Here is a 19144-nt window from a genome sequence, read left to right as displayed (position 1 = left end):
ATTGTTTAGTTCTTATATCAGGTCTAATTTTAAGATCTGATTGTACAACACACATGTTGTTAGCTTGATGTATCTGATTTATAAATCCAGTGTCTCCATGTGTTATTAAATCAGATTTATAAAAATGTGTTGTAGTGACAGAGTTATTGCAGCTGTGTGATGAGATTCGTGATGACATCTTACCTGAACTGGGAGTGAGACTGGAAGACCATGAAGGTACCTGAATCAATTATTATTAATATTATTAAGGTTTCGAGGCCTATCAGGCTCGAAGCCTAATTGAGATTGTAGGCGTTCTTCCGCCGTTTTTGCAGTTCTGGCCCAACCGCGTGGTCGCTTTTTACGAAACTCGGCAATATGGTAGAGGGCTATGCCAAACGGCGAAGACCCGAAACTCAAAACCATCGGCCAAAGGGTGGCGCTGTAGCAATCAATTGAAAAATGCCAACTTTGAACAGGTACAACTCATGCCCTGTTTGACATACAGCCATGAAACTTCGATACACACATGCGTCTCCTCATACCGAACAACTTTCACTTTTGACCTCTGACCTTCAGATCTCCCACCATTTTGAATTATATGAAAAACAGTAAAAATCTATCTCCTCCTGGGATCTTTGAGCAATCTGCACGAAACGTTTTACACATGAACTTTGGACCTATGCCGACAAAAAAATGGTTTGGACTTTGGATTTTTTCTAAGTGAAAACATTAAGCTTTTATGAGCCAATTAATATTGCAGTTTTATGACAATTATTCCTCTGCCCCTAACACATTCATGCAGACTCACATTTGTTTGAAACTTTGCAATAATGTAGAGGGTCATTCCAAGTATCACTGAAACCAATCTTACTCCAATTGGTCAAAGGGGGGCGCTATAGCAATTTTTTGAAAATGCAAACTTTAAACAGGCAAAAGTCATGCCTCGTTTGGCCGACAGCCTTGAAACTTGCTTACACATGTGCCTTGACTCATGAGGAACACATCTATCACTTTGACCAGTAAGCTCCGCCCTTAGATTTTACGCCATATTGAGCAGTTTGAAAAACATTTAAACCCAGGATTTCTGAGCAATTTGCATGAAACTGTGTCAAATGTGTGAGCTCCTTTTTCACTAGTTCAGGTCTGTTGGTCCAATGGCTTGATCGTTTAATCATCTGCCTTGAGGCCACAGGGTCGCCGGTTCGAATCCCACCTCATGTAGACTTCATTATAATTGCATTGCACACAACATGACTGTATCAATGAATACATGTGCAATTGTTAAAGATAACGTGAAAGGCTTATTTGAAAGTAGTTATTTTCAATGTATGATGTACTTCATTCGCCGTTTTGTTTTGTTAGATTCTCCTTTCTCACTGTTTGAGGCTGTGGATTGAATAGCTCAATCAATAAAGAATAGCCTCATGTTCCAAAGGTCCCCGGTTCAAATCCCACTCATTACAGTTTACATTTAAATTGCATTGTACAAAACATGACCCTGTTAATTCAGACATGAGCATTTTTTTTTTAAATAACATGAAATGCTTTTTTGAGAGTAGTTGTTTTTTATGTATGACATACTTTCTTGTGAAAATAGCCGATCTACAATCTCACATCTTTTCAGATAGCAACGCGTTGTGAGCTTGTAGATCGACTATTTTCACTAGTTTCCATTCCGAGGAGACAAAAAAAAGACTTTACTGGTAAATGTTTTGTGAACCAGTGATCTAGAGTAGTTAGCGAAACAGAGGCTTGGTTCATAACGGACGGAAAAACCTATAGATATCAACAGACACCGTCAGGAAGGCCATATCTCTAGCTCAATGAGAAGAGAGGCAGCCTGCGAGTCCATGGGTCGCTGGTTCGATCCCTGTCCCCAACAATGTGTTGAGGTGATCATCATTTGGAATTCTTAGTTTTACAAATAGTGTTTCTTGAGGTTAGGTCGTTGTTTTACTGAGGTTAAGCCTTAGGTGCGTGAGGGTGGGAGGGTGGGAAAAGAGTCATCTAGTCAGCAACCTTCCCTCTATTCCCATGGATTGGATCCACCCCTCTCACCTGCTCTCACTCATCACCAATTACACCTGTCACAACTCATTAGTGGCCTGGTGGCTTTTTCAAGAGCTCTTCCAACTGAGCTACCCAGACACAAGAAACTTTATAGATTGACATTTGATGAACGTGCAACTTTTACACTACAGATTTCTTTTACATCACTCTCCGATTTAATCAAAAAATCTAAGCTGTGTGATATATACATTTTGAGTTAAGACCATTAAAAGTACCAATACCAGTGCTTACAATGCACAGTACAATTTTTAGGTACTTTTACTTTACTTTCCATTTTTGTTACTTCTACTCTACTACAATTACAGCAGATGACAGCTTTAGTTACTTGTTACTTTGCAGATGTAATTATTAATACAACACCTACAGTAACCACATACAGCCGATCTACAATGTGACACATTATGAGCTTGTATGCATATAATAAGCAACCCATGCTGTATGATAACTTACCACATATGAAATCCAATTCTGTCTATCCAATGGCTCAGTCAGTACTGCGGCCATAGCTGAGTGGTTAGTGAGCCCGCCTAGGGAGCCAGAGGCCCTGGTTGCCCCAGGTACGATTCCAGGCCAGGCCAGCAAATGCGTCGATTAAATGAAATTTGTCCCTGAGCAAAACTCTTAACCCCTAATTGCTCACAGGCCCTCATTGGAAACAAGACCGCAAGGACTTTCATGAACAGACCTGTTAAAGGAATTATCCTTATCCTTTACACTGTCTACCCGCAAGTCTGTAGGTCCCTGGATCAAACCCCAATTTAACCAGTCCAAATATAGTTTACTGAACCAAAATCATGACTTTGTTAATGAATGCATGTTCACTTCTTCTCTCTCTTTCTGCCTCTCTCTCTCTCTCTCTCTCTCTCTCTGCCTCTCTCTATCTCTATCTCTATCTCTATCTCTCTCTCTCTCTCTCTCTCTCTCTCTCTCTCTCTCTCTCTCTCCCCCTCCCTCCCTCTCTTTCTCTCTCTCTCTTCCTCTTCCTGCCTCTGCCTTATCCCTCAAAACCGCTTATTGCTGCTTGCAGCTATATTTTTTATTGTTATTGTTATTTATAATTTTTATTATTATTATTATTGTGTTATTATTACTTAATCACCTGACCCTTTTCACACCTAAAAACGGCTGAAGGTCATAACATTAAAGGACGACTTCACCCATTTTCAACCTATCTTCATATAATTGGTCCTCACTAATGCTCATTATGGTATTTTTTTCTACTCTGTTTGTGTCTCAGAGGAGGGCTGTGGACAGTTCAGAAACCCGCCTACCAGTCACATCATCGATGGGGAATTCAAGCTAATAGAAGCTACAGGCTTTCTATTCCTGGAAAGTTAGCGTGCTATAATAGAAGCCAATGTTCTCACATTACTAGAAGAATAGATACGAAAAATGAGAAATCTCAAAACCGGCCTGCCGATGACTTCACTGGCACATGGTTTTCTAAACTGTCCACAGCCCTCCTCTGAGACACAGACCATGTAGACAAAAATTGTGCCATATTATAATGAACATTAGTGTGGTCCTTTAATAGTAGGTAGGGCTGGACAGTTAATCCAAAATGTATTGATGTATTTAGCACCAATAACCAACTTAATCCAGCTCATGTAGGTTAATTGAATAATCAAGAGGCAGTTTTTTGTCCTTTTTGGGCGGTGAAACCGCCCCTATAAGTGAGATTTGGAAAAATGTACATTTTCCTGCGCTGTGATCTGGGCCCAGGAAATTAGTAGAATTATCCTGCGCTGTGATTGGCCAATCACAGCCTATTCAGGACTGTGATTGGCCAGTGTCACATGACACATGTGCATAGCCCTATATAAGCAACCATAACTTGAAAAAAACCAAAATTTTGGTTTTTTTCAAGTTATGGTTTTGTCCATCATAAAGAGTGTTTCAATAAATGTATTTATCCTTTGTACATGATTGATCGACTCCATTCAGTATTGTGATTAGCTAGCAAGACACCGCCCACTTCACACAGGGTGTGATTTTTCTTGTATATCAATGAATTCGACATGACACAATTCTAGTAGATTATTTTTTATATAATCGATTAAATCGATTGGTCTGATCAACCACCACTTAACCCTGTATTATACTTGTACAATGGTGGTGTACATAAATAGTGAAAATAGCCAATCTATAAGCTCACAACGTGGCGTGTTGCGCATCAATGGAAATGGTTCTTCTCTGTTGTTGCAGGACTTCCTACGGTGGTGAAATTAGTGGACAAGGAGACGCTACTGAGAGAAAGAGATGAAAAGAAAAAGGTACGAGAATGACTCACTGTCACACTCGCAACACAACCCCTGTCCTTAGTTGAAATGTAAAGGTAATTTTATGTAAATGCATACATACTGGGCGTGACTAGATTTGAGACAGCACATATAATTGTAGATTATTGTTATATAGTGAAAGGCAGCTGTGCATTCTGATTGGTCTAAACCCACAACAGCTGTTCCGGGCATAGCAGTCCTACAAATGCACAATGCCTCACGGATGGACGCGGAATAAGTCTGAAAATGATTGCTCAAGCCTATGCTATCTATTTTCAACAACAACCACATTTATGTCCATCCTTCGGTCGCTGCAAGGCTAAGATGCCTTATGATTACATGGTCTAAAACAGGCTATGAATACAAGATCAACAAACTACATTAATAAACCTACCAATAGTAAGTAAAGTAAAGTATTTACACACTGTAGTTGTCACCATTGAGCGTAGAGCCATGTTTTTTTCTGCTTAAAAAAAGAAAATCTTTCTGGCATGAGTGCTGCTGTTTCAGCACCCCACCTACATTGAGTGACAACGTACCGTATTAAATGATTTGACAATCAACCGTGAATGGATATTAGGAGAAGTACCAACACAAGAGCTCACTGCTGCTTGTCTGCTGTAGAAAAGCCACTGAAAAAAAAAAGACTTTGATGTACAGTGGTCGAATAGTGGTTTCATAGTCGAATATTCGACTATTCTGTGAATGCCCTACTGAGGACAGTGGCCGCACCTGTAGTTACCCTGAGTGATGTCCTGTAAGACGTGTCTTGGCTGGATGATGGGTGGTAGGTCAGCTCAAACAAGTTGGTTTCTCAGATTAGGTGGCCTTTTGTAGACTATCCGAGGAGGTGTTGAAAAACAATGTTGAGTGCTGGGTCAGACTCAATAATATGCCAGTGTTTTTTTTATCACAGACCTAAATTCCTTGCCTAAATATTGAATAAGTGTAAGTGACACCGTAACATTACTTAAGGCCAATACATTCTTCCTTACAACGTTGGAAAAAACTTCCAATCTAGTTCGGAGAGTCATGGACATCTCGGGGTGCACGAGTTCTGAGAAAATAATCCTGAGACCGCCTATCAGAAGTTCAGAATGATGTCAACTTGTAGTTATTGAACGTCTTCCTTACTTCCTTCACAGGTCTTACCAATGATACTAATGAAGGCTCTCCTGCAAACTGAGTCAGGGTGCTGATATTGTGCATGTTGGCTCACTGGAAACACTCTGCTACTCCAGTGGGTCTCAAAGTGTGGCACAATTTCTTTCCAATAGGGCTGCTGTGCATGAAGCGTATTGGGCTTTAGTATTAATTCAACTTAATGTGGCTGTCTTCCCTTAACCTACCGAACCACAATGTAACCATGAGATCTAACCTCATTAAAACTTCTGTGTACTGTCAACTTCCTGTTTGACAGATGGAAGAAGAGAAGAAGAGGAAGAAAGAAGAAGCTGCCAGAAAGAAACAGGAGCAAGAGGTCAGGAATACTGTTCTAAAGAATACATGAACTCCAATTGCATGTGGTACCAACCAGAGGTCGCGTTAGTCCGATAATTGCCGGTTTTGACCGATTTTTTATGACAAAGACCGGAAAAAAATAATCTCCCCGGACATCCTGACCGGCTGATTATGACACGGCAGTTCATTAATTATCACCGCAAATCAGGCACATTTCAAATCCTCTGCTTTGCAAGCTCGCTCTCTCTCTCTCTCTCTCTCTCTCTCTCTCTCTCTCTCTCTCTCTCTCTCACGCTCTCGCTCGCTCTTTCTTTCTCTCTCTCTCTTAACAGCGTGCGTGTTTCTGGGAGAGAGAGGTAGAAAGAAAGAGTGTGTCACACGCTGATAAGTTACACCTATTTCCTGTTAATAATAACCAGTGTAAAATGTGCTGCATTGGGCGGTAAATGGGAGACACTTTATTGTGAAGGTACAACAGGAAGATGAGAGTTGATGTTGCTGCTGCGTAGTTGTTGCTTCTGCTGCGTAGAGACTGCGGTCTCGGCAGTCAGACAGAGAGACCGCGGTCTGGTTACAAGTTACATTATATAAAGTTGTGTATTTAACAGTCAGTATCATTACGAGTTAGAATATGTCACAGACACTAGGCTACTACAAGGGCACTGTGAGTAAAGTTGGCAAGTTGCCCTACAGTTTAACAACAGTGCAAGTTGAAGATGAACTATCCAACACTGTAAATACTCTCCACAACAGCTATAGGCTACTGCAACTATGGCATCGAGGTGAAACACGACGTTAATCATAATCGTGGACCTATTTTTAACTCTATGAGGTGGACACGTTAAAACGTTACCACTTTGAACTGAATAGCTCTATGAGGAGACGACAAGATTCTCACAACTCATCAACTTTCCCACGGCTGTCCCAACTAGACGCACGGACGGCATCCACTGCCTAACTATACAGTATAACCTCCTGTGAGTGAGTAGTGGTCTATAATTTATTGCCCTAACAGGTCAGCTGAGCCACGTTATGAAGGATTAATCTGAAATGCCCAATTTTGTGCAGTGCCCTTTGATTAGAAAATGCATTCAAACGCAATTGATTATTGAGAAACCATTACGCACGCAGCATGCGCAAATGGTAATGTAGGTAATTAATGTATTTGCGTAAGATGACCCTGCTATATAAAATGTGTATATTATGATGGTTCATGTTCAAATAGCTCAATCCAAAATATAATGCTGTAGGCCTAAGTGTTAGGCTGTATTTACGCACCTGCTTGTCATTAATGCATCAAAATAATTATGACTGTTATTTTTGTCAGATGTCCGATAAATTTGAACCCTTCCGGACATTGGGACCGGCAGATTAAAATCCTAGCGCGACCCCTGGTACCAACATGGCATGTCATTTGTAAAGGGTTTTTGGAAAAGACAGGCAGTGTTAATGAGCAATTCATCATTTAAGTGAACATAACAAAGGAATGTGAAATCACTGTTATGTTGAATTATTACTAATTATTATGCGTTGAAAATGTCTCTGATTTTGATTGTGATTGCGGTCTTTGATTGTGTGCTGAGCAGAATATTTAATAACACACAGAACTAAACTCCTCAAAAAAAAGTTTGGAAACGTAACTTCAGACGATTATTTCTCCCCTTGGTATTATATTTTATATTGTTATTATTGTTGATTGGTCACCTTTACAACGAGGTATAATTGGTAATGAGCAACACAGCTAAACGTGTGGGTAAAATAATTGCCCAAATCCCTCAATAGGATATATTACACACTTCATATCGTTGCTGTCTGGTGGAAACCTTGTATATCCAAAACCGTCCATTTTTTAAAATTATTAAACATTTTCAAATGGTGAAAATGGCTACAAGCTTGCATCGTGAGACCTTGTAAATCTGCTTCTTTCACTACTTTTGTCTGATTAAGTAGGGCATTAATTTACAGAAAACAAAATACAAAAAAAAACTTAAAAGTTACAAATATGGAGATAGAAGGTTTCTGCCTGACAGCAACAATATTCTAGCCTGGTAAACCCTCCCTCCGGAAATCTCATTTCCATTTGATTCCAGAAGTGAGTCTGGCATGAATGCTTGTATGGGCGTTTCTAGCACATTACCAAAAAAACGAGCCTATCAGCGTCGTCGCTCATCGTTCTGTGATTGACAGCAAAAGTTGGCCAATCAGGTGGCGAGTTCGAGTGAGCCCGAATGGACCCGAGTGCAGCTTGAGTGCAGCCGACCAAACACGAACGGCAGCCATTGTTTCTGTGGGCAGTTTCTACTTTTTATTTTCGGTTTTAAAACGCTCTCAAACGTCTTTTTTGAGGCACGGAATTTACTTATAAGATATCGTTTGGATAGAATTTAGTTGTTTAACTTCATATATGTGGTCAATTAATCATGACAGAGACTATTTAAAAATAAAAATTCAGAGAAGCGGCAGGGGCGGTCAGTGACACGCATGTATCCGAATAAGGCAACCTATTTTGGGCATGGCCATCTCAAAAGTCCCGTTGCGTCACATTACTCTGGAGGTGGTAAAAATGCACTGCAATTGGCTGAAGGGAAACAACGATCATTGGCTGAAGGGGTTGTCAGTCAACGGTATTACTCCCGCCCAACTCCAGCCCACAGCCACTATAGACCATATTCACACGGCGGCCATATTGCCATTAAGTCAATGAAATGCCACCCCAGTTGCCACCCCAGTTGCCACAGCAACGCAATGTTAAATTCCAAAATGGCCGCCGTGTGAATATGGTCTATTGCAGAATGGGCGATCATGCCAGACTCACTCCTGGAATCAAATGGAAATGAGATTTCCGGAGGGAGGGTTTACCAGGCTAACGATATTCAGGGTGTAGTACGTTTTTGGTGCATTTTCACTTACCTAATTGTTATCTTTTTCTTTTAGATGGCTAAACTTGCAAAAATGAAGATCCCTCCCTCTGAAATGTTTCTCAGTGAAACCGACAAATATTCTAAATTTGACGAAATGGTAACCCAGCTTTTTATTGTTTACTTTATTTGGTTTAATTGACAATATTTATTCAGATTGATCCACAATAATGTGTGTTTGTCACAAAATTATATTTATTTTTATTGTGTAATTTTCTGAGCTAATGAAATCATATACCTTTTGTGACAGGCAAAGTCATTGACTTGTAATATGAGCACTTCACCTATTTTCAACCTTATCTTCATATAATTGGTCCTCACTAATGCTCATTATAAGATGGAACTAGGGATGTTCGATGTTGGCTTTTTTACCGATATTCCGATATTGTCCAACTCTTAATTTACGATACCGATATCAACCGATACCGATATATGCGGTCTCTTTGACCTAATTGTCAGGTAACAACATCACATATCTAATCAAATAAAATGGCTACAATATCAATATAAAATCTAATAAATATCTAATGCATCTTATATAATACAGTGATGTTGTTAGGTTTTCAATGAAGTGAGTCCCGGGGCTCACTGGTGGTCATTTGAATGAGTCCCACTAATCTTAGATTAGATGTTGGCCTATTTGACAGTGCAGAAGCATAATTGCCTTGATGCCTAAACATTAACAAGCATCAACAAGCGTCAGCTGGACACAGACACACACACACCTGCCCTCTGCAGTGCTATAATTTGAAAGTTAATTTCTCTCCAAAAGCCCTTGAAAATGATGGAATATGATTAAGGATTACTGTGATTATGGTAAACTCACATTTCATATCACACACACCATACAGTAAGAATTATTAAAAAGTTTACCTATATTTTCCAATATAAAATTTGTATGCTAATATCGTCCAATAATATCGGGAGGCCGATAATACCAAAAATCCCTAGATGGAACCATTTCTGTCTACTCACTCTGTGTGTTTCTCTTAGTTTTCATGCTGAAATAGAAGCCATTTTTCATGCATTAATACAATATGAAATGCCAAACCTGCCTAATGATGATGTCACTGGTAGACAGGTTTCTGAACTGTCCACAGCCCTCCTCTGAGACACAGAGTGAAATGGTGCCATCTTAAATTGAGCATTAGTGAAGATATGAAGACGACGTTGAAAATGGGTGAAGGGTGAAGTTATTTTTTGTTATTGTTTCCAGGGTGTATCGTGGTTATTTATTTGTTGTCATTGTTTCCTCGATTTTATGTAGTTATTTATTTGTTATTGTCATTGTATCCAGGGTTTCCCCACTCATGACGTTGAAGGAAAGGAGATCAGTAAAGGACAGGCCAAGAAACTACGGAAACTCTACGAGACGCAAGAGAAACTACATAACGATTACCTTCACATGAGCCAGAATGGCAGCTGAGTGAGTACACTGCAAAATCCTGCCTGTTCGTTCAACTGTTGAGTGTCAAAGTGGACCCGTTTGGGTGCATTTTAAAACTCTGCTGTTAAATGAACACTCCTGATTTTGCAGTGTATGTACAACTGTTTTTAATCATGTGATTTTTGATCCTGTGCTGCCACCTAGTGGGTTTTAATGGGTATTGTTAGAAACATGTTTGGACACATGGAAAGTTGATTGTAAATTCTAATTCTGTTTATTTCTGTATTTTGCAGGGATCACACACACACACACACACACACACACACACACACACACACACACACACACACACACACACACACAATTCTATCCAGTTGACAATAAACGGTGAATACAAATAAACAGAATTCAGCTGCGTTTTCTCTAACTGGGAAATAAGACTAGTTGATATTAGGACCAGTGTCATCAGTAGAGCTGGTTGGGTCCGATCTCAGAAACCCCAACGATAGGCTCTATGCACAGTGGCATTATTGGGGAAGAAAATTGTGTTACCAATGATACTAATGAAGGCTCTGTTCCATTCTGGTATTCTGGTTCCCACTGGAAACACTACACACCAGTGGGTCTCAAAGTGTTATCCAGGGACCCTCATGGTTCCTTGAGGGGGATCCAAATGGACCCTTACGGGTGAGTTACACACATCCATTTGTACACTCTTAAGGCCAGTCCACACCAAAGCAAATCCTTGCAACATGCAACTACTCGCAGCCATTATCCCCAATTGCAGTTGCAAGGAGTTGCATTGGTGTGACATGGCCTTTAGAGTTATGGGGGTCCTTGAAATTCATCATCATCAGTGTCACCTTTATTTACACATGGGAGTACAGTGGATTCCCAATGTAGCCGAGGTTACAAAATAGGCACAATCCAAATCCATTACATTACATTTTACAATCAGAATAAATTACAAAGAAGAACTTAAACAGAGCAAACATAGTCAATCAAAACAAAATAACTAAATTAAAACAGGTGCAATCACGATTAAAAGTGTTAAAGGACGACTTAGTTTTTTTACAACAAGGGTTATTTTATCAGTTCGTAATGATAATGATTAAAATATGAGTGTTAAAAAAAATCATGTAATGCTTTCTATCGTTTTTTAATGATTTCGTGATTTTTAACTGGGGGGCGGGGGCATTCGGTCCATTGGTAGATAGTCATGAACTCAGCCTCCGATTTCCATGAAACTTTGTACGCACATCCCCACTAGACCAAGGAAGTAATGCCACCCTACATTTTTTAAATCAGCCTCATGGTGACAAGATTTTTTTTTGACACTCATATTTTAATTATTAGCATTACAAACTAATAAAATAACCTTTGTTGTAAAAAAGCAAAGTTGTCCTTTAATGACCATTGCTCTGAACTGACCAAATGATGGCAAGGAGCTCAGTTTTAAAGACTTTTGGAGTGCATTCCAAGTCGTTGGGCCACTGACAGAGAAAGCTGCCTTGCCCAATAACTGAGCATTAGGAACCTTGAGCATTACAAAAGATCACTGATCTGATAGGTGCTATTGTTCTCTTCCAGCATGGAACACATAAGTAGGGAGCATTCCGGTACCAGTGTTTATCCCACCTCTCACCTTGCAGTGATTCTATAGACCAATTATTTGTTTACCAACATTGAGACTGGACGCACAGGTGATTGTTTCACGCAATGAATTCTCAACCTGTTGTTTAGGGGTGCCCCTCTTGTGTGTTGGCTAGTGAGGCGCGTCCTAGCGAGACCTGACAGAATGGGTTTCATTGCACGCATACTGGTTCTTATCAGTGTGACGTCGTCTGTTAAGGGGTCATATGTTACAGGTAAATTGGAAAAGGTGCGCTTGTTTTCACCCTCCTCAGGCAATTCTGTAGAACCAATGCTAGAGGGCAATGAATGCACACTGAATCCACACTGAATGTACCATTTCCCGTTAGACAGCAGACCCTCCTGTTCTGGTACATATTTTTTTTCCCCCTCTTTTTTTTTTTTTTGTTGTACATAGTGTTATATTTTTTTTTTGGCAGTTTATTTTGTAATGATATTTGAACTGTGGTGCCACTATATATGCCTATGAATTAAATACCAAGGCCCTCATTGGAAACAAGTCCGCAAGGACTTTTATGAACGGACCTGTTAGACAAAGTATTTTAAATGTAACTGTGCTGTTTTACATTTTTTGCCTAATAAAATATTCAATCAATCAAATCAATCAATGCACATGCGTGTGTGCGTGTGCATGTGTGCGCATGCACACGCATGTGTGCGCACGTGTGTGCATGCGCACACATGCACACGCACACATGTGTGTCGTCGTGGACACTGGATAGTAACCATAGACTGTATGATAGTAACCCATAAAAATATCTATTCTCCCCCTATCGGGTTACAACTCGGACGGCGCTGATTCGACTCAGCAGACCTTCGGCCGGTCGGCACGGGCACTCTCGCCTGGAGACGCGAGGGCGCGCCTCCTCGGCCTCAAGCTCTGCTGAGTCGGCGCGCCTCCGTCATGGACAATAACTATTATCACGTACGGTCCGCGTCGCATCAAAGCCACGCCTCGCTCCTCCTCCTCCTCCTTCTCCTCGCTCCGCCTCGTATCAAAGCCCCGCTTCACGCCTCCTCCTCCTCGCGCCGCCTCGTATCAAAGCCCTGCATCGCGCCTCCTCCTCGCGAGCCTCACGTAAAAAACCCTGTCTCGAAAAGCCCCGCCCCACGCCTAAAAACAAGCGCTCCCCTTCCAATTTACCTGGAATGCCAATTTACCTGTGACATATACATGTCACCATAGTCCAAACCAGGACTGAGAGGAAAGTGGCCTCAATAAAATTAAAAAGAATTGAAACGTTTTGAGAACCACTGTTCCGCTCTGTAGAATGGAACAGTCTACAGAGCCTTCATTAGTATCATTGGTAACGCCTGTGAAGGAAGTAAGGAAGGGGGCCTGATTCATTTCCAATATGGCTGCTGTGCATACAGCCTATTCCAGTTGAAGTTTAACCTCCCTCAGTGCACATTTGAAATCAGACTACAATGTGTAATGAAATGGGTGTTGTTTTCCAGAACATATGCCAACCTTTCCTCAAAGCTGTTCTGAGGAACCTGACTGAGACCTTGTACTGAAGACATGTTCAATGTGCTATTGGTTTATAGTCTATATACGTTTTATAACCTTGCCAAAAATAAATGGTTGGCTCTGTACGATCCTAACATGATATTCTGCTGTTCACAAGCAAGAAAAGCTCAGAAATTAGATTTTAAATCACTTTTTTTTAACCCTAGCATGCCTATTCTGGGGAGGTGGGGGGACATTCACCCAAAAATGGCAGAGATTGTAGATTTGTTATTTTTGGCTAAGTGAGGTGGTATGGACAGAAAAAAAACGCCCGTAGATTTGCTATTTTTGGCAAAGTGATGTGGTATAGACAGAAAAAAAGCGGCCCGACTATAACAGTTGTAAGTCAAGTCGGTTTGACTAAGACGAGGGAGGCCTATAGAGTTTTATTGCATAATGATTCAACCCCAAATAGTATGCAAGTACTGTATATAGAAGTTTCCTTTACACTAGTTCCATTGAGTACAAATTGTCACCATTGCAAAGATTCCAAACATTGTACTGAAAGCTGTGGTAAATTATCAATTGTATTATCTACAAACAAAAGAAACATCTAAATAAAGGCACCAGTTAACTGTAGCTCATTGTTATTTGATCATGCATAATTATTTCAATGTCATGCACTGAAACATCAACTGAATGTTGTGCATCACTTGCAGTCAGTAATCTGTACAATATACCAATTTAAAGGGCTAGAACACTTTTGTAGATGTTTGGGTTGTGTAGTTACTGTACCTTGCCACGATGTAACTCTGAAGGTGGACAAGAAATAAAACATAATTACTGCATTGATTAGAAATTGATCATTCAAAATATACTCCTCATTAACTCACGTTGTACGGTTAAACGGCTCTCAAAGTCCAGTACTGTTTGTTTTTTCAACACTTTCGTTGATTTTGCTATTTTTATTTGGAAGAAAATCTGGACTGGATCTGCGGATCTGGATCTTCAAATGGTAAAATCAAGAGAAAGTTGATTTTTATTTTAAAAAGAAACAGTACTGGGTTTGGTGATGTTCCATTATTGTCTGAATCAGTTTTGTTTAGGGGCTAAAAGAGAGACTTGAGTGCATTCAAAATATGCTCCTCATTGACTTAACATTTTATGGTTATACAATGTAAGTCAATGAGGAGCATATTTTAAATGATCAATCAATGCAGCCATTATTTTTTATTTCTTGTCCACCTTTTAGAGTTGCATCATGCCAAGTTAAACCCCAAACCTCTAAAAAGTGTTGTTGCCCTTTAAGCCCCAAGGCTAGTTTGACATAGCCTGGAATCCAGACTGAATCTCTGCTTTTTTTTCTCTCTCGATGAAGCAAAGTAAACAAAAGAAAGAAAACAAGTCAGCTGAACGGAGCAAATCACTCAGGCTAAATTTGACAGATTACACATTTCTTTTGCATCATAGTATAAATATATAAAATCCTGCAGTTAAGACTCTTTAACCGGAGCTGGTCAACAAATTGTTGAGGGAATTCAATTCCTAGATGATGTTTACCTGGTAAATACTAGCCTGTATTTCTGGACTGCATTTTTTGGATATTCTTAACATTTGCAAAACAAATTTTTATCAAATCCTCATTTAAAACAAAGTGAAGTCAGTTGTAAGATGTACTGTATGTATAACTCATTTCACATAACTAATGGGTTCCAACTGCACAATAAGTATCGGGAATTGTGACGTCATCCCGATAAAACCAATAACATTAATAATAGCTCTGATAATGTGTACAATTGTTTTTGTCAGCTGTGATCTGAATGGACTCGGTTAGACACTGTTGTACTGCAGAAATATATCACTCTCGGTTAGAACTGCACAAATGTGCATATTGCCAGTCAGCTGTGTAGCATTAGCAGGTTAATGATGTGCATTTGACCCTGATTTAACCACATAGGCAGGGCTGGGTAACGCCTGCAACCTCTCGATAGATACATATCACGATACAGAGGCCACTATGGGCTACGATACATATCGTGATATATGGTGATTCCAAATAATGACCAAAAAGAATATATATTATTTTAATTATAATAATAATAATTATTATTATTGTTGTAATTGCGTGAATAACTTTATGTTCACTTTGTTAATGGCATATTTCTGTAGAAGCAGAATCAATAATTAATTTAGGCAAACTTATTCAGAAGAGAGGGAGTGAGGACATACGTTTGTGGCTACTAGCTGCACTGATCCATTCTGGCCAGTGTTGCCAAATCTGTTTATTATAAGCGACTTTGATATTGTAAAGTATATTGTAAAAATTGGGGGTCATTGCTCTTTGCATGAACATGTTTGAGAACCACTGATCTAAAACATTAGCCTAAATATCAAGTAATTCCCTGTTGGAGGGTAGACCAGCGATGTCAAACTGGTTTGATGTCGTCAAATCTGGCCCGCAAGGTGATTTGAGAAAACGCCATTTAATACTACCTCTAATGGAAAAAAAACGAGAGAGGAAAAAAAAAGGCAGAAAAAAACGGCAGCGCCCAGCAGCTTCTTAGGCTGCCTGGGTCTGAATACTGGACAAACTTGTTCCGTGAGAACAATGACCCCCCCCCTCACACAGCACCGTCTCAACTGAAGAAGTGAGAAAGAAATACCCTGCAAACTTTGTAACCATTGCTGCTGTTCTCATCTTGAGTAGAATCCACTTGTCAGAGGGTGTAACATTAGTAGGATAACCACAGCGATAGTTAAGAGACTGCAGGGCAAAATAATTAACACCAGCTGTGAACGCTTGACTTTGTGTGTGTGTGGGGGTGGGTGCGCGTGTGCGTGTGCGTGTGCGTGTGTCTTTCTGAAAGGAAACTGAAAGTAACTTCTCCAAAAGGAAGGAATGGCAGGCCTAATATTATTAATGCATTTTGGCTGTGTGCAATAATGCAACTGCAGACATTATATTGCCTTTTGTTAGGCTATTCAATATTAGTTTTTTTCTTGAAATCATATTTATTTAATTTGCAATAATTCAACTGTATGGCATGCTAATGTTTTGAGACATATTGTATTATATTACTACACAGTAGTAAATAAATAATTCTACACAATAAATAAATATGTTTTAAATAACTGATCTAAATATGGATTATACTTTAAGTTTTGCCATAATCATGTAGCTCTACAACAGAGGCATAGCCATGACAGCAATGGTACAAAATAATATTTAAAAACAATTATATATATTGTTTAAATAATAATTTTCAGCCATTCGGCCAAGTGTTTCCTATATTCGGTATTCGGTTTCGGCCAAGAATTTGATATACTGTAGTTATAGCAGTGACTGAGATGTAGTGGAGTAGAAGTAAAAGTACTAGAAATTGAAAATACTCTAGTAAAGTAATAATACCTCAAATCTTTACTGAAGTAACAGTACTTGAGTAAATATAATTAGTTACTTTACACCACTGTTGTTCTATAAATCTAATTATTTTGCTGGGAAAATTCTGGCACTGTAGTGAAAACGTGGCTTAAAACATGGTAATCATTACCTAACCAACCACACACATTACCAGGTATTGTTTAATTTCAAATTGAATTATTCTACTTAAAATGGTTTATTGGGGCTCCTTACAAAATGCATTGTTTGTTTTTAATGTCAATAATTAAAGTAGCTATTCTTCTTAATACATAAAAAAAAGTGATCTACGTAGTTAGTGGCAGTGTCTGAAACAACAGATGCTGACTGAATGCGTGTGAGCGCGCATGCGCGTCCGCAACTGGTTTCGGCCCACATCAAGTCACCATTTGACCAATTCGGTCAAATAAAATATAATACAAATAATACAAAAAGATGGTTATATGATTAAATGTATTCTATCCCATCCATATGAGCTCATTCTTACACAGACAAGTAACTTTAGTGCCCAGACAAGTGAATGGGAAATGTGCTAAAAAGTTAATGTCAAGCCCTGTGGTTTTGTTTTAATAGTGATGATGTATTTTATATATATAATTGTATTTATTATCGGTTATCGAAAGCAGGAACTTATCGGTATCTGTTTCAAAACACCAATATCGTGTTCCAACCATAATAGTCTTAATGGTTTCAACCCCATCTTTGGTAAAGTGGATAATGTAGATCATAGCCTTGGCAAGGCTTTTCCCTGATCCTACTGACAACACATCTTTAGACTTTGCTCTGCCTGCCCTCTTGTGAAATGTAGTAATTATGAAACCACATGGATGGGTGCTATTACTGATTGGCATTATATTATCATTCAGTCCTCCATTAGAATTGCATATTTTTTTATTGTGTGAGGTAATGTCTTGATGGTTTTGTAAAGTTAATTATTTTCAACCAGTAGGTTGTGAGCTTTGTAGATCGTCTTTTTTCCAGCTCAGAGACTTGGTGTAGAGGGGAAAAGGAGCGGACCAAGTACAGAGCCAAAGGTCAAGTTTACTAAGTATTGAGGGTTTACGTGGTTAAATGTCTGAGAAACACAATCAACACAAATCCAACATATTAGTAGAAAAGATAATGTGTAAACAAACAGACAAAAAACACTGTTGTGCTGTCAAACAAGTGTATATGAAGCTATTTATGAAAAAGTGTAATCTTCAACATAATGTTCTATAATATGTAGTGGGGGTCGCTCCTTCATCTCATCTCTCTCTACTGTCAGAGCCGTTGTCATTCTGCTGTTAGCTTTCACACAGACAACTTATTTCCTACGAGGTTCCAGAGATCACAGAGAATCTGGGCGTTCAGGCCAGTGGTTCTCAAACTTTTTTTTATTTCAAGGACCCCCAGTTTGATTTGCATCAGGCCACGGACCCCCGGTTGATTCCATTTTCTATCCCTGGGACCCAAAATCTACACAGTTGAATCCTAACTGAGAGTATACAAATGTAACCATGGTCCATTTGGTTCCATTTGTACACTCTGAGTTTCAGACCCATAACTCGGTCGTTGAGGAGTTATGAGAAAAACTGATTTAGGGATCATGTTCATCAAGGTGACTTCAAAGTGCTTCTCAAACTTTTGCATGTCAAGGACCCCCCACATGTATTTGTATTGTAAAATAACCATATTTATTTTAATTGTGGACCCCCACCCTGACAAGCACTTGGAATAGTAGGAGTTGAGGCATTACATTTAGTTAGACTCGATTCCACAGATATTGCGAAAATAGCCAATCTACACAACGCAAGGCGTCTTTCTTATATTGTTTGACAATTTGGACAATGTTTGACCAGTTTCTTATTACTGTTGAAGCAGTTTTGCTTTATTTTATTTTATTAAAAGGTCTTAAAAGTCCTTAAATTACCACTTCACCGTCTCCCCTGACCCCCCCCCCCCCCATCATGTGGGGACCCTCAGGTTTGAAACCACTGCTTTAATGATTGTGTCTGTCGAGCAGTGTTAATTTTGTCAACAATGACGGAAAATGTCCGTTCTTTTTTCACTTGACGAAAAGTAAATAAAAACTAAGCTATGATGGTTAAAACTATGACTAAATATATTGACAATTTAGTCAACAAATAAAAACTAGACTAAAATGTTAGGGAGGGACTAGTGGAGAAGAGATCCAGTAGAACTACGTTTTTTTTTATGCTTGGTTGAGTGCGGGGGTCGCAAATAGCACACAATTGGCTATTTTTGGCACGCAGCTAATTATAAATACGACTTCATCATGGCTCGCTAATATACATTTTAGTCGACTAAATCAACTCTAGATTTATCATCTTATGATATTTAGTCAACGAAAACTAGACTAAAACTAAAACCTTTCAAATGACTAAAATGTGACTAAAATTACATGGAATTGTATTCAAAAGACCATGACTACAACTAATCAAAATTTGCTGTCAAAATTAACACTGCTATCAAGCCTAGTGGGTATTTTGCACTTGATGTAGCCTTTGAAGAGCAACTTGTGGA

General features: G+C 39.2%; 1 protein-coding gene across 3 annotated transcripts in view; it reads left to right on the top strand.

The window, feature by feature from the left end:
* cars1 (cysteinyl-tRNA synthetase 1) overlaps positions 1-13839 on the top strand; it is a 77361-nt gene extending 63522 nt beyond the window's left edge. The window contains exons 19-24 of one of the 3 annotated variants that reach the window (XM_080412945.1): positions 136-216; positions 4258-4325; positions 5752-5811; positions 8727-8810; positions 10008-10136; positions 13209-13839. In XM_080412945.1, the coding sequence (XP_080269071.1) occupies positions 136-216; positions 4258-4325; positions 5752-5811; positions 8727-8810; positions 10008-10136 (422 nt within the window). In that variant the 3' untranslated portion in view covers positions 13209-13839. Of the gene's footprint in view, positions 1-135; positions 217-4257; positions 4326-5751; positions 5812-8726; positions 8811-10007; positions 10433-13208 lie in introns of those variants that run through there. The other 2 variants (XM_080412946.1, XM_080412947.1) reach the window with 2 other exon arrangements.
* Positions 13840-19144: the final 5305 nt, after the last annotated feature.

The sequence above is a fragment of the Gymnoscopelus braueri genome (genome assembly GCF_963280865.1).
Source record: "Gymnoscopelus braueri genome assembly, chromosome: 1".
NCBI lineage: Eukaryota > Metazoa > Chordata > Actinopteri > Myctophiformes > Myctophidae > Gymnoscopelus > Gymnoscopelus braueri.
This window is presented reverse-complemented; position numbering and strand designations above follow the sequence as displayed.